This window comes from Caenorhabditis remanei, chromosome I (genome assembly GCF_010183535.1).
Source record: "Caenorhabditis remanei strain PX506 chromosome I, whole genome shotgun sequence".
Lineage (NCBI taxonomy): Eukaryota > Metazoa > Nematoda > Chromadorea > Rhabditida > Rhabditidae > Caenorhabditis > Caenorhabditis remanei.
Window position 1 is genome coordinate 7,241,402 of NC_071328.1, and position 14,111 is coordinate 7,255,512.

The 14,111-nt window shown below is 35.6% G+C and overlaps 3 protein-coding genes across 3 annotated transcripts; 2 read left to right on the forward strand and 1 right to left on the reverse strand.

Annotated features, from left to right (window-relative positions):
• Nucleotides 1–3,129: 3,129 nt before the first annotated feature.
• On the forward strand, nt 3,130–6,557 carry GCK72_001387 (uncharacterized protein; the record flags this gene model as incomplete). The annotated part of the gene is made up of 8 exons (XM_053722942.1): nt 3,130–3,408; nt 3,458–3,725; nt 3,771–3,907; nt 3,974–4,088; nt 4,215–4,478; nt 5,511–5,970; nt 6,085–6,441; nt 6,488–6,557. 8 exons carry the CDS (start codon nt 3,130–3,132, stop codon nt 6,555–6,557), a joined length of 1,950 nt encoding a protein of 649 aa, XP_053591587.1.
• Nucleotides 6,558–6,815: 258 nt separating this feature from the next.
• On the reverse strand, nt 6,816–9,514 carry GCK72_001388 (uncharacterized protein; the record flags this gene model as incomplete). The annotated part of the gene is made up of 12 exons (XM_003105049.2): nt 6,816–6,914; nt 6,965–7,216; nt 7,302–7,662; nt 7,737–7,843; nt 7,897–8,213; nt 8,258–8,369; nt 8,414–8,512; nt 8,584–8,773; nt 8,817–8,897; nt 8,970–9,083; nt 9,159–9,293; nt 9,339–9,514. The coding sequence occupies 12 exons, from the start codon at nt 9,512–9,514 to the stop codon at nt 6,816–6,818; spliced, it is 2,043 nt and encodes a 680-aa protein (XP_003105097.2).
• Nucleotides 9,515–9,938: 424 nt separating this feature from the next.
• On the forward strand, nt 9,939–12,518 carry GCK72_001389 (uncharacterized protein; the record flags this gene model as incomplete). The annotated part of the gene is made up of 8 exons (XM_053722943.1): nt 9,939–9,972; nt 10,129–10,296; nt 10,390–10,520; nt 10,602–10,938; nt 10,985–11,224; nt 11,268–11,528; nt 11,865–12,256; nt 12,357–12,518. The coding sequence occupies 8 exons, from the start codon at nt 9,939–9,941 to the stop codon at nt 12,516–12,518; spliced, it is 1,725 nt and encodes a 574-aa protein (XP_053591588.1).
• Between the last annotated feature and the right edge of the window lie 1,593 nt (nt 12,519–14,111).

Genomic DNA, 14,111 nt, shown 5'->3' on the forward strand with positions numbered 1-14,111 from the left:
CCAGTAGAAGAGGTAATTGTATTTTCAATACTAACTGATTCCAGTCAATTGATTTCCATATTTTCAGGAAACAAGCCCGCCAGTGAAATGCATGGACTACGGTGACTACTGTAGACTGTGGGGTGTTCTTCAACTCTGTTACAGGGATCAAGTCTCTAAACTTTGCCCGAAAACTTGTGATTCTCGATGCTCTTTCGCCGTTTGATCCTCTGAACTTTGTTGTATTTTATCTAGAAAATTCTGGTTTTCCACGTGGATAATTTTTAGAATTTTCCTATGTATGGCATATTGTCAGAACGAATTTTTATGTTTCTTGTGAATAAATTGATTCAAATTAAACGAAAGTTAAAACTGTTTAATGCACAATGCTCCAGTCATGTAGAAAAGTTTATATCAGAATGTACATGTTTCAATAACCAGAAAACAAATTATTGACGGTTTGTGTCCATAGATTGAAGACACTGAAAATGACAGCGACCACTTCTTTTGTTGTAGACATCGAAGTTCATAAGTAGAGACACATGATTTCGGAGACCCTATAATTAAAAAGAGTCAAGTCATTTTTCATAACAAAAATGCAGTTTTAAGGATTTTTAAAACCTTTGTTATACCTTCAAATTGGACTGTTTCAAAATATAAAATCTCACCGTTCGTTATTATTGCTAACCATTCCTTTTCCAATTTCTTATTCCTCGAATCACACATAAAATTCCTTGGAAACCTCGTTTCGCTTTGGTGCATTTTTCGATAGATCATACGAGTCGGAGAACCGTTTCGAAAATCTGAGCCATGCTTGGACGGAGCATGAAATCAGAAACATAAGGAGTCCAATGAGCAAAAGCCAGTGGTACCATTGCATAGAGGACACTGGAAATATGAAGAATTGATTGAGTCAAAGATACATACAAATGCATAAAATTATGGAGGAATGGTACAAGTAAAAATATCAGGGATAGATTTCGGAAAGTCGAAAGCCGGTGTGGAAAAACCGGAAAAGTAAAATAAAATAAAGTGAGCAAGTGTTTGGAAGTCATTTGCAATAAAAACTAATGAAAAAACGCTTCAAATTTTCAAAATGACAATGATGACGTTGAAAAGAATTGGGTGGATAATGACGAGAAAAAAGAGAAAGAAAAAAGAAGGAGCACAATGAGCGAAGAAAAATATATAGGGAGAAAAGAGATAAATAATGGAAGAAAGAAATGAAAAAGGGGATAGGAAACGAACGAATTGGTATTGAGTGTATATGGGAAATTGCTTCTGGAAAATAGAGAATATATATATTCTTTTTTGGGAAGAATAGGTTGAAAGAGAAATGGGTATTTCTTTGACACAACAACCAGAGAAAAACTGTTTTTGAGAACACATTACAATGATACATAACGACAAAAGAAAAGTAAAACGAAATGAAATAAATTGAATTGTGAATAAATTCAATTGAATTTTATGACATCCCCCAGACATTCTTTCGTTTTTTCTTCTAAATCTTATTTTGCATCATCTTTTTTCTGAATGCTCTTTGGAAAAAAAACAGAATTAAGAAGAGAAAAAGGAATAAAAGTGACGAAGAGATGAACTTTTGAGAGGAAGAGATGTTCCGAAGTGACAAGGAAGTTTCAGGAATCATCTCGAAAATTCAGAGAAGAAGTTATGGACTTGCACAAACTTATTTCAAATATATAATAACTCGCAGATTTCTCTACCGTTTTATTTAATGAAAAAGCATGTTAATTGGTTACTAAATATCTAGAAATGAGAGATCAAATCTCGTTTCCATTTTCAAGTGAACAAAAACTAAATACTCAAACAATAATAGAGAGAAAAAATCAAGAAATGTGAACAAAAATCTGGAGAAAATATGAGATCAGAACTAAACTGGACACGAAAGTCTCCGATTTCCTTCTCATCTTTTCTCTCTTTTTTTTGTGAACATCTGCCGAGACGAAGACGCATTTTTGAGTTATAGCAAACGGAAGAAAACGACGACGAAAAAAGAGTTTGGAGCGCTTTTTTTAAAGTTTTGAGATTTCGGAAATGCTTGAAACAAAATAGAAAAAGTGCCGAAAGGGTGATAAATGAGAAGTTTTTGAATAAAATCTCCAGGGAAATGCAGTCGTTGGAATCATAACTTCCAGAATATCCGTTTTTCTGGTTTCCAGATGCTCCGGGTGTCTTCTGATTCTTGAAATTTTCAAGATCTTTCTCAAAATGTTTGTGAGTTTTTTCAAAACATCACTTATCTTCAAAGTTTGAGTAACTTAATTTCAAAGCTCTTGTCCAATTGTGAAGTTTTTAAAAATTCTGAAATATTTTTTTGAGAAAAAAGCATAAGAAAGTTGCCGACAAGTATGACAAATAAGTCCTCTTTTTTCACAAAAAATTTTGAAAATTTTCACGAAAACCGCCTCAGGGGAATCGAATTGGCTCATAGAACTCGTGTTTTTTGTTTTTGTGTTCGTTGAAAAAATTCTCGAAATTTTGAAAACTTTCACAAAACACAGAAAAGAAAACCTTTAAAAGACTTGTGCGGAAATTTAATTTTCTGAAGAAAAGTTGAGAAATCAGACACCGTTTTGTTATTTGTTTACTAGAAAACAATGTTCAAGAAGAAAATATTCTGGTAATTTCCAAAAAAAAGATGTCTTTGTCTCCATGGAACATAAGAAAACATAAGAAAAACTTGAGAAATAAAAAAATGTTTGTCGGATAAAAAAGAGAAATAAGTGAGGGGAGAGATGTGGTTCTATTTGCACATACTCGTTTTGATGATGATTGGAATGAAGAAGAAAAAAAAAGACAAAATTGAAACAATTTATAAATATTTTATATGTTTGGAATAGATAGGAAGAGTGGGGAAAAAATGAAGAAAATTTTCCAAGATTTTCTAGGAATGGTAGTTGAAAAAGGAGTAGGAGGTTTGGGAAATTCTAGAAAACTGAAAAATTTTAAAATCATGAACATTTTTTACGTGATATGCCTCGTTGCCACATTTCTGTATTTAAGAAACATAAAATCCACTACCTTTTAAGAAGAATAATTGCGTCGGTGAGTTGTTCAGAGTTTCCAGGGAAATCATCCAAGACCGTGCAAGAAAAATGATATTTTAGAAAAGGCGTATCAGAAATCGAGATGAAAACGAAAACACTTCTATTACTGTTCCTGAATATTCATCTGATCAAACCACAAGCGGATCTTCAATGTCTCCGCTGGTTCCCGGAACCAGTCAGTTATAAATTAGAAGTTTCGAATCTGAAATTGGGCGAAGACTTCTTTATGATCGATGATTTTTTGATGAATCGAGATGAGAATTCGACGAGTAAAGTTGTTGAAGATTATGTGATTGGGAAATTGAATGAAGGAAAGTCAGGAGGATATTCTGATATTTTTTCGATTGTTTTTAAGCAATTGGTTAGTTGAGAAAACATTAGATATGTAGAGAGAGAGAGTTCTATTTTAGCCTTCTGTTCGCCAGTTGATCATTTCAATGTTCTGTCTCATCGTCTCAGTTGTCATTTTCTTCATTGTCTGGATGATGGACGTCTCAGAATTCTTTGAATTCATCGGAATCCGTTTCAAATTCACCGAACATCGTTCCGGATTGACCATAATTCCAATATTCTGTTGCATTGGTTTATTGGTTCTCCACTCGAATATAAGGGACTCATTTGCAGCAACAACTAAAGGAATTGTGGATTTATATAACACAAATGATGGAGAATTCGCTCGTAAGTTTGCTCCTTTGTAAACGAAGTATTGAACTCCATTTCCAGCTCTCGAAGCGCGGATCGCAAGGAAAATGGAGATGGTTCCATGTCTATTCAAGAAAGATTTTGCCAAGGGTTTGATATCACATCGATTGGTGGATCGATACACTGATAACATGAACATGACCTCACTATTTGATAGGGTACGTGATACTCTTTTTGGTCGGATTCCAACTATGATCGACTCTTTGCCAAAGACTATTTTACAGGATCTTCTTAAACGAAATGTAGTTTTTGATAAAAAAGGAATGAATAACAACTGCAGGAAACTGCTGAAGATTACTAATGAATCTTTGATGAACTGGAGAACAGAAATGAATTTTAGTGAGTATACATAAGACAATCATGGCATCAGGTATACCGTGAACATGACATGAATTCTAATAGAGGTCTTACGGGAACTCGGAAAACAGTAATCTTTCCCATCCACGACTTTCCATCAATTTACAGATATTCTCCACTCGGAACTTGGAAATCTCGAAGCTGAATACATTGACATAATTCTGAAAGCTCTCGATGTATCCATTCCGATTTTCATAAAAGCATTGGGAACGATTGAAGATTTCGTAGAGAAATATCACTCTACAGTACTCATTCTCCCGAAAAAGCACATAATAGAATTCTATGAAACTTGTGCGGAATCTTCAATCACTATATCTCTAGTGATTACTGTAATTCTCACGGCTCTCTTGATGGTCAAGTTTGAATTCAAAAGTGAGTTTCAGTAGATGTGGAAGCAACGATTAAATTGATTAAAATGTCACAAATTGGCGATTTTTGGGAAATACAAAAACTAACAATAAGTTTTTCAGGGAAGTGGTGTAAACGAGTTGTTATGTCCTTAGGTGGCGGGAGAAGGGACTTATAAAACCATTTATTACATGGTGAGAATCAACAACTAAGAGTTCTCTTCATCTTATATAGGCAGATCTTCTTGCCACGTGTGACCTCAGGGTTGGACGTTCACTAGGCTAGGCCATTGCTAGTTCACGCCACAACACCTCCCTTTCTTTAATGAAAGTTCGTTTGTCTACTGTCTTGCATCTTCGGTTCTTCCACGACAGCCGCTGCCTAGACTCCACAGCTTTTCTTCTTCGGGACCAATGTCCTCATCATTGCTTCGATCCTCTGATCTTCGGCCAACGATCTTCAGCACGACGGCATTTCCTTATGCATCTGACAGCTTCCACACGAAATCTACCATTCGAAATCGTTGAACGAGTACCTCGATCCATCTTCACTCGGCGCTGCTGCTGGTTCTTCTACTTCTACTTCTACTGCTACTACGGTTTCTTCCTTCTGGGCGATCCGATGATCCCGAGCTCCTCGCTCTCCTACCCTTCTTACCGCTTCTCTTTTTTAACGATGTTGTCCATCGGGATCTCTTCCTTTCTTCCCTCTCCAAGCGCACCGGCCAACGGTCCCGTCCGGCATGCCAAGCCCCCGGGCGTCGGTTCGTTGTTCAGATCCTGATCGCCAATTGTTATGTCCTTAGGTGGCGGGAGAAGGGACTTATAAAACCATTTATTACATGGTGAGAATCAACAACTAAGAGTTCTCTTCATCTTATATAGGCAGATCTTCTTGCCACGTGTGACCTCAGGGTTGGACGTTCACTAGGCTAGGCCATTGCTAGTTCACGCCACAACACGAGTAGCTGAACTATCAGTACCTGTAACCATGTCATTCACCATAATTTGTCTTTTTTTGTTTGCGTGAGTGCATTTGTATCAGAATAAGTTACAGTAATCCAAGTTTTTTTTAGAGCTCTGATTGCTCGTATAACATTCATTCAATTGGTTCATCAACAAGTAGAACACGAGAATTTCGCAGCTTTCGAAAAAGTGAATCCATTCGATTTGACTGAAAACGGAGCAATTTATTCGATTAATTATGGAAACGTACTCAAAAAGGCAGTCGAACAAGAGACTACTCTATTTCATTTATTGGCTGCAGAATCAGAATACAATGAAAATAGAAGGTTTATCCCAAGATCAATAAATGGGAAACTTCTCTTCAATTCCACCAAAAAATTCAACGCAACGATTGAGAAATTAGTGGAAATAATGAATACGAAGTATGAGAAATATGTGGAGATTTCATGTGAAAAAAGTCGATTGGCTTTTGAAAAACTGGAAAAAGAAATCGAAAAAAGTCATTGTAGTGAGAATAGATCACTCGGAATACTGAATGAGATGAGAACATTGTGAGTATATTTATTGGGGAAAAGAATTTGAAAATATGGTAGAGAGATTCGAATTTGATCAGATTGATACGATTTATCTGATGATTTAGTTTCAAATACACGGATTATTTCCAGACTCAACACAACCCACCACACTGCTTGCAATCTGAAAACCAATCCGATCGATAAATCGAAAATGAGGAGTTCTTCGTATTCCGCGTGGGTTCAAAGTCTTTTACCTCTCAAAAATCAAGCGTTAATCCGAAAAACATCAGTCGAAGATGTCAGAAGTCCAATGCAAGTTTATCTGATTTTCGAGAATCCATCTAGAAAATTGCGTCCGACAATTCTGGAAAACATGCTACATATGGCTGTTTTGATTGTTTCGATGGCTCCAATATTCCTCATTTTGGCGATTTATTTTATGTGTATTTTGCCACTTTTGATGGGAGATGAGGAATCAGAATGGGCGGAGTCGGATTCTAGATCGTCGTGAGTTTCCTCTTGGTGAAGATTCTCCTGGAAATGTTTTTTCCAGAATGCTAGAAGAATACAGAAGCAAACATTCGAGTAATGAGAAAAGCGGATTGAAAAATTATGATAATTAAGAATTTATTTTTGCAATCGACAATAAAATATTTGAAAATTTTGATGGAACAGAAATAAAACTAGACGAAATTCAGAATTGGCCGAAATTTTACAGGATTAAATATAGCATTCAGAAAATTCATGAAAACATAAAATTATTTGTAATGAAAAAATATCAGTGGTAGTCAAAGTAGGAACCTACAAAGTGCTGGAACTTGATAAATTCAATTGTGAGAAATCATATAAAATGAGTAAATAAAATCAAGGTAGAGAATGGATTAGAGTGATCGGAATCTTTTAATTTTTGAAGATGGCCTAGAAAAATCGTCATCGTCTTCATCGTAGTTATTTTCGATCGATTTGTAGAAGTCAATGACCTGTAATATAATTTTGACATCTATGCAAACCTTAACACAATCAATTTTACCTTTGAATTAGCTCTTACACAAGAAATATCGAATCCAATAATTCGAATAGCCGATAAAGATCTTGCTCTTGACAACGCAACATATGCTTGTCCGTCAGCAAACACTCTTTCCAGTGATATTTCGGCACAATCTAATGTCATTCCCTGTGATTTATGAATAGATATTGCCCATGCTAATTGAAGCGGAAGCTGGCGACGAACGAATGGAGCATCACATCCGGGAACTCGAATCGAGAATTTTGAGCGGCGAATCTGGAAAGAGAATACGTACAAATGGACACAGTTTGGTTTAACTATGACATTTTCTAGAAGTATCACTGTTTTGAGTTCAAATTACCTCAATCGAGACATCTTGTGAAACGAATCGGATAATTGGATTCCCATTTTCAGAAAATTTCTCAACGAATCCTCTCGATCCGTTACAAAGTCCCTTATTGACATCCAGATTCTTGATAAGCATGACTTGTGATCCAACTTTTAGAATCAATTTTTTGACAGCTAAAGTTCGAATTTTCGAATCGAATTCGTTGTCATCGTAAGCATGAAAAATCTTCTGTTCTCCTTTTGTTTCATTTAATGACTGCTGATTAATACGATCAGCATCTTCAGAGTGAGTACATAATCTTGTAGGAATAACATGAGATGCAAACTCATTTTTTGAGGATTGTTTGAGAAGATCAGCAGACTTCTGGTCGCATCTGAAAGCTCCATAATTATGAATTTTTAAGTAGATTCTTTCAGTGAAAAATTAAAAAATATATGATAAACTTACTTTCCCATTCTGACCAAATTTAGAATTTTAACGAATAAATTGTCATTTTGCCTTTTGACATTTTTCAGAACAATAGTTTTTTGGATACAACGGTCCCAAGCTTCGCTCTGAAAAATAAAAACATTGATTAAACCAGAAATTCAGCATTTTTGAGATCTACCTCAAAACAAAAAGTGGGATCATTATCTTTAGTAACTGGTGGTAATTGGAAGAAATCTCCAGTAATAATCAATTGAATTCCACCAAATGGATGATCATTGTTACGAACAACTCGTGCAACATATTCCAGGATTTCGAAAAAGTCACATTCGATCATTGAAATTTCATCAATTATCAAATGAGAACATTGTTTCCATTGTTTAACCATATGAGGTTGTCTCAAAACTTGTTGAAGGCACTGATCAGCTGTAGAATTCTCGTATCGAAATCCGCAAAACGCATGAAGAGTGATTCCACCGATTTGTGAAGCGGCCACACCTAGAAAATTGATTGTTGTACTGGTATCCGACTTTGTTATTTACCTGTTGCTGCTGTAATATATGTATTTCCAGCTGGAAGCATTTCAATTATCCTTCTCAGAATCACAGATTTTCCAGTTCCAGCTGATCCAGTGAAAAATACACTGGAACGGGACTGAAAATACAAGAATACAATAGAATAAACTGTCAAATACATACATTTATCACACATCTAACAACTGATTTCTGTTCATCAGATAATTGAATCCGTTCCGCTATTGATGGAGCATCTTTCAGTGGTTTCAAAGAGGTCAGAACCTGTTTGAAATTTCATTTTATGTAAACAAGTCTTGAAACACATGAGGTAGCGCTTGTGCTGTCATTCTTACCTCTGCCTTTTCTCGGTCGTCTCTTGCAAAACTTGTCATTCTTTTCAATCCAATCGATCTATTTATAATTCTAGTTTGGAGTCCCTCGGCTAAATTCATTGAAGAATTTCTTCGTTTTGGGGTCGTAGAAGTAGATAACTTTGAATTATCGGTAAGAGGATTCGTGACGAGAGAAGATGGCTCACGCATTCTAAAAATAATAATGTTTTCCAAAATATGCTTGTGATTCTTACTTTTTGACTCTTCTCATTTCTCCAACTGACAAAGGACTGAGAACATTGAACACGACCGGTGGACGAGAGAACTGCTTTGGTCTGAGATGAATAAAATTATGATCGAATTTGACAGTTTATCAATTGATTTTATTAGGATAAACTTTCACTCACAACGCAGATAACGACTGATTATCCATTTTCATTATATCCAATTTCGCTTGCAGCGACTTCATAAAAACATTCAATTTTCGAGGTGCACAGTTGAACATTTGGAACATCAACGATCTGAAAATGTAATGTTTATATCTGATCTCTTCCGGGTTTTTTTCAATGAAATCTGGAACTTCTTCCAACACTCACAACGATGGAATTTCTACTGTACACTTTCCATTTGCCACATTTTGAAGATGAACAACTGCATCTGTGGCATCGTAACTGACAACAGCCGGTTGTCCGCTTGATGTCGTCTTTAGTTCGATTCGTAAATGGATTTTTCTAAAATAATTTAGACTTGAAAAATGTTATTTAAAAAATGGAAACCTATGAGCATTCCTTCCGACTGTTAAAATTGCATTTTTCGAATTTATTGGAGTTTTTTTCTTGGTTGATGATGTGGACTCAATTCTTAGAGAACATTCCAGAGTATAACAGTAAGTGCAATTTGATGGGCTTTCACTTATTCCATCCTTTTCTTCGTTTTTTAGAATTTTACTCATAGAAATACGGTCAAAATTGGAGAAAGCAGGTCGGAATTGAATCAGAACAGCTGGCGATTTTGAACTCGCGGCAAAAACATGCTGTCGGTGGGGCGCGCTTGCTTCATGCTTGTAAAATGTGTAAATGATGCGTTTAGCAGACAAAAAGCTTATAGAAAATGGTACATAAAGCTTGGAAAAATTTAAAACAGATCAATAAAATTTTAGATTAGCAAAACTTCGGAAAAAAATACATTTCGCTCATGGAACAGTGAAGAAAGAAAATTGCAAGTTTTCTACAGTAAGAAACTGTTCGAAACCCAACAACCTGATAACGCTTGTTCCTTTAATACAGTACACATTTTGTTGAAAAAAGAAAAAAGAAACAAAAAAAAATTGGTTTCCAATAATTTTCGACTCAAAAAGAATAACAGAAGCTGCCCAGATGGAAGACGATGATGATTTAATAGAAATCACAGGTAAAAAACATAATTTTGAAAAGAAAACAAAATTTGAGCAAGAGCTGTTAGGAAAATATATACAGAGGATAGTAAGAAATGTTTGATTATTTGAAACCTAGTCCAGGTGTACTTATCTGTATCTATATACCTCATAAAATGAATCCATATTTACAGATGAACAACACGCTCGAATTCGAGCTACCATCGGAAAAAGACCAGAATTCGATCATTTGATTCTTCGAGATTTACAGTTGTCAGATTCAGAAGAGCATAGGTGTGAGAGCGAGGAAGAATCGGAAGATGACGAAGGTGGCGAACTTTTCTACAAGCGTAACACACTAAGTACGTGAAAAACCTAGAAACAAATCATTTGGTAAATGTCTTCTATAAGAACTGAACTGGGTTTGTTACACTGAAAAAATAAAATATTCCCAGGAGTCACCACTGTAGCACAAGAAGCTGCGTTCAAGCGTTTTCAAGCTCTCCCGAAAGCCGTGAGAGAGGCGGAAATTCAGAAAAATTTGAACGATTTGAAGCAATACGCAGATGAAAAAGACCTTGCAATGGTAAGTTTTTGTGGAAAAAAAGAAACAAAGCATTCATGCATTTGGAAAGTTTAGAACCAGAAAATGAACAGTTTTTTATAGGAAAAAATACTGGGAAAACTGACGACTGAAAGTGAAAATCAAGAAGAAGAAGAAGAAGAAGCGATTGTTGGAGAAGGCGATGAGAGAGAAAATTCAGATGGAGAGACTTCCGAAGGAGGAGAAGAAGTAGATGTTGACGACTATGTTGATGATCCAGATGGTTTGAGTAAAGAAGAAATGCGAGATTGGTGGACAGCAATGAATGAAATTTGGGATGATATGTATGGAGATAGGCATGAAAAATCCATGACTTCGCTAATCAAAAATGATGGTTCCTCGGGTGAAATGAAAACGCCGAAGACAGAAATTGGATGTGTTGGATCTAGTAAAATTCTTGGTAAAGATTTTGGGTGATCTCAACTTCTCCAATTGGTTATTTTCAGAGCATAAACCGTGTCTTTTTGATAGTCAAAAACCATTGATTCCTTCATTACGAAATAAATCAAATCAAAAAACATCTTGCCTATTCCTATCGCAATCGAGGTCTCGAAGAGAGAATGCATTTCAGAAAGAAAGCGAAATTACTGTAGTTGCTGATCCGAGATGTGATTTGGAAGAAACAGGGATAAGAAGAAGGACGGTTTCCGACTCGGTTAATTCGTTATGTTCTGATGGAGCTTCCGGTAAAATATATTGAAGAGTTCTGGTTAAAACTTATATTTTCAGTTAATAGTAATTCGATTGCACTGGATGATTTCTTTTCGTCTCGTCCAAATACTCCAGAATATCCGGAAATGCCAATTGATAAAGATAGAAATGGGATTATTGTGGATCAAGAAAAAGAAACATTAAATTCGACTATCTGTGTGTCGAACACAAATGATGGTGATGTGGGTAAAGAAGAAGAGGAAGAAAAAAACCTTTCGAGGAGTCCTATAAAACAGGTCCCACATGAAATGATGGAATCACGAGAGTCGTTTCAGGCCGGTAAGCATAATATCAACGTTGTAATTCGACAATCAATGTTTAAAAACTTCAAACTATTTTGATACAACTGAAAATTGCCAATTTTTTTATAATTGGGTACTGTAGGCCCCCGTATTAATTTCAATCAAAGCCTTAATTTGAATGGTTTAGCGGGAAATTACAACAAAAAAAACGGTAGAAGGAAATTTATATCAAAATGATGGTACCATTACAGCATATACCTCCATATTTACTTGTAATTTGTGGGTTATATTGTAATGTTTTAGTGTATTCTATGAAGCGGCGTAAATCGTACTCGTACGGGGGTCTATTACGGACCTTTCCATTGGTTTTCAGCACGACCACCAACACCAAACCGCCAAGAATCACAAAATCAAATATCCATACATCAGATTATTCCGGAATATGTACAACAAAAAGTTTCGACTCATGTTCCTTCTCCTTCCACGGAAACTACTAGACCAATTATCGAGAAGCATGAAACTTGCAGAAAACGTGTGTTGTCTCCAATTTCCATACCAAATATTGCTTCAAGTGTTAAATCAAAAAGAGCAAAATCTGAAATGACTGTCGAGAACACGAAGAAATTGCCAGATCGAGCTTCCCGATCACGGAAAGATTCCACAAAGGATAATATTGAGAAACCAATAGTGATAAAAAGAGGCCGAGGCAGGCCGAAGAAAGTGAGGAGAAAGAAATGTGAAGGTCATCATGCTAATTTACGAAAGGTACAGTGCAATTCTGTGCATTTTTTTGCTCCATTTATATAAGCAGAAAATGGAGCCACGAAATAAATAAATTCTTACAAAATAACACTTTGTTTTTAAGACGGCTCCAAAATTTTCTGATGTATTTCGATCAAAACTGATTAATCGAGTATCCACAATCTTCCAGAAGACTGCATCAAATCCCATCGAATCCTCCTCTGAATCCACGAAATCTCCACCAGAGGAAAGACATAGTTATCCGACAAGAAGTTCGAAAAAATAAAACAAATAAATTAGAAACATGGAGGATGTGGGTGAACAAGTTCCCCTGTATTTTTATTGAGTCTGTTGTATTCTTTTCTGTAAATCAACATTTCTGTCTTCTTTCCAATACTCTTTCAATTTCAAGTAGATTCTCTTTTTATTTCCAGAGTAAAAGTCGCTTCTATTTTTAATTGTTGCGATTCCAGTCAATGCACCCCTTACTGTGAATTCTCCCTACTTCCCTCTCGAAATGCTGCTGTTGCCATATTTGTGTGATCTTTCTTCGCCTTTCTCATGTTTCCAATCATGAGTAATATACAGCCTGAGTGTCCCCTTCTCATGTTTCCATTAACTTCTGTGAATTTGTTCGTAACCTTATGGTTTTTTTCCGGAGGTGAATAACCCCATTACGTTTTTTGTTGTTGTTGTGGTTAACATAAAATTAGTGTTTTTTTGAAATTTTTTCAGCATTTTCACATATGAAAATGGTTATCCTTCCGTAATTTCTATTTTCTAGACGTTCTCTTTATTCCTTTTCTCCACGTGATAGTCTTTTTGGAAGTTCCTGAAGGTGGTATTGCGTTCTCTAATTAATCGGTACCAGTTTTTTCTTCCTTTTTCTTTCAGTCATGCTTTGTTGTTCTGCCTTTTCTAGAAAAAAAGTTCACCACTTGCTGATCAATGAACAAAATGTGACTGTTGCTGAAATTAATTCATTAGATTTCGAACGTTTTTCAAAGATTGCCCTTCAAAACTTCCTAGAAAACCTCTATTTCTCCTCATAAAATTCTGGTATTTAGCATTAAAATTTTTGTTACTCACAATTTTATCAATTTTGAGAAACGTTTCATGAAATTTCAGACATCCAGATAACTTTGATTTGACTTGAAATATATTTTATTATTGAATTGTGTTGGGACAAAAGTTTTTAAAAGCCGTAAGTTTTCAGACAACGAAAATTTCGAAAATTGATTTTAAAAACCCTTCAAATTCTAAATTCTCGAGACAATGGGCGCGCCGGTAGAACCCCAGACTTCTAACTTTTTCCCAAAGGAGCGGTTTGTCTATAGAATCTGGCTGTCCATCCATTCAATTCAGTGGTCTGTCCTGTCAAATAAAGTGTCACTTTCTTTCTCTGCGGCGGATGTTTCTTTCATTCAAACACTGCCTCATCGCCTTGGTTTTCCTCTGTTTCTCTCCTCGACTCTCTCCATTTTCTGTTCTATTTCTTCATTTCAATGGAAAAAGAAGAGGGCAATTGTTTGGAATGAGGGAAGCATCCTTCCGTTTTTGACTCTATTATATCGTACTTTTGAGTTGAATTCATTGGTATGGATATAGTTAGTTATTATACTGTCTACTAATTTTTAGGTCATTTATTCCTTTGACGGCCTTCTAAAGGAATATACCTAACAACCTGTAAAATGTATTCCTTGATTTTCGAAGATGTATTTTCAAATGTTCAATTAAATAAAATAGTTCTCTCGGTTAAAAAAACAAAACTATTGATTTTCTATCTTTTTCCATATTTATATTGCTGCTCTCTATGTCTCTTTTTTCCATTTTTGTGCCGCTGAACTCTCACTCTCTCTCACAATGTTTGCTGATTCAC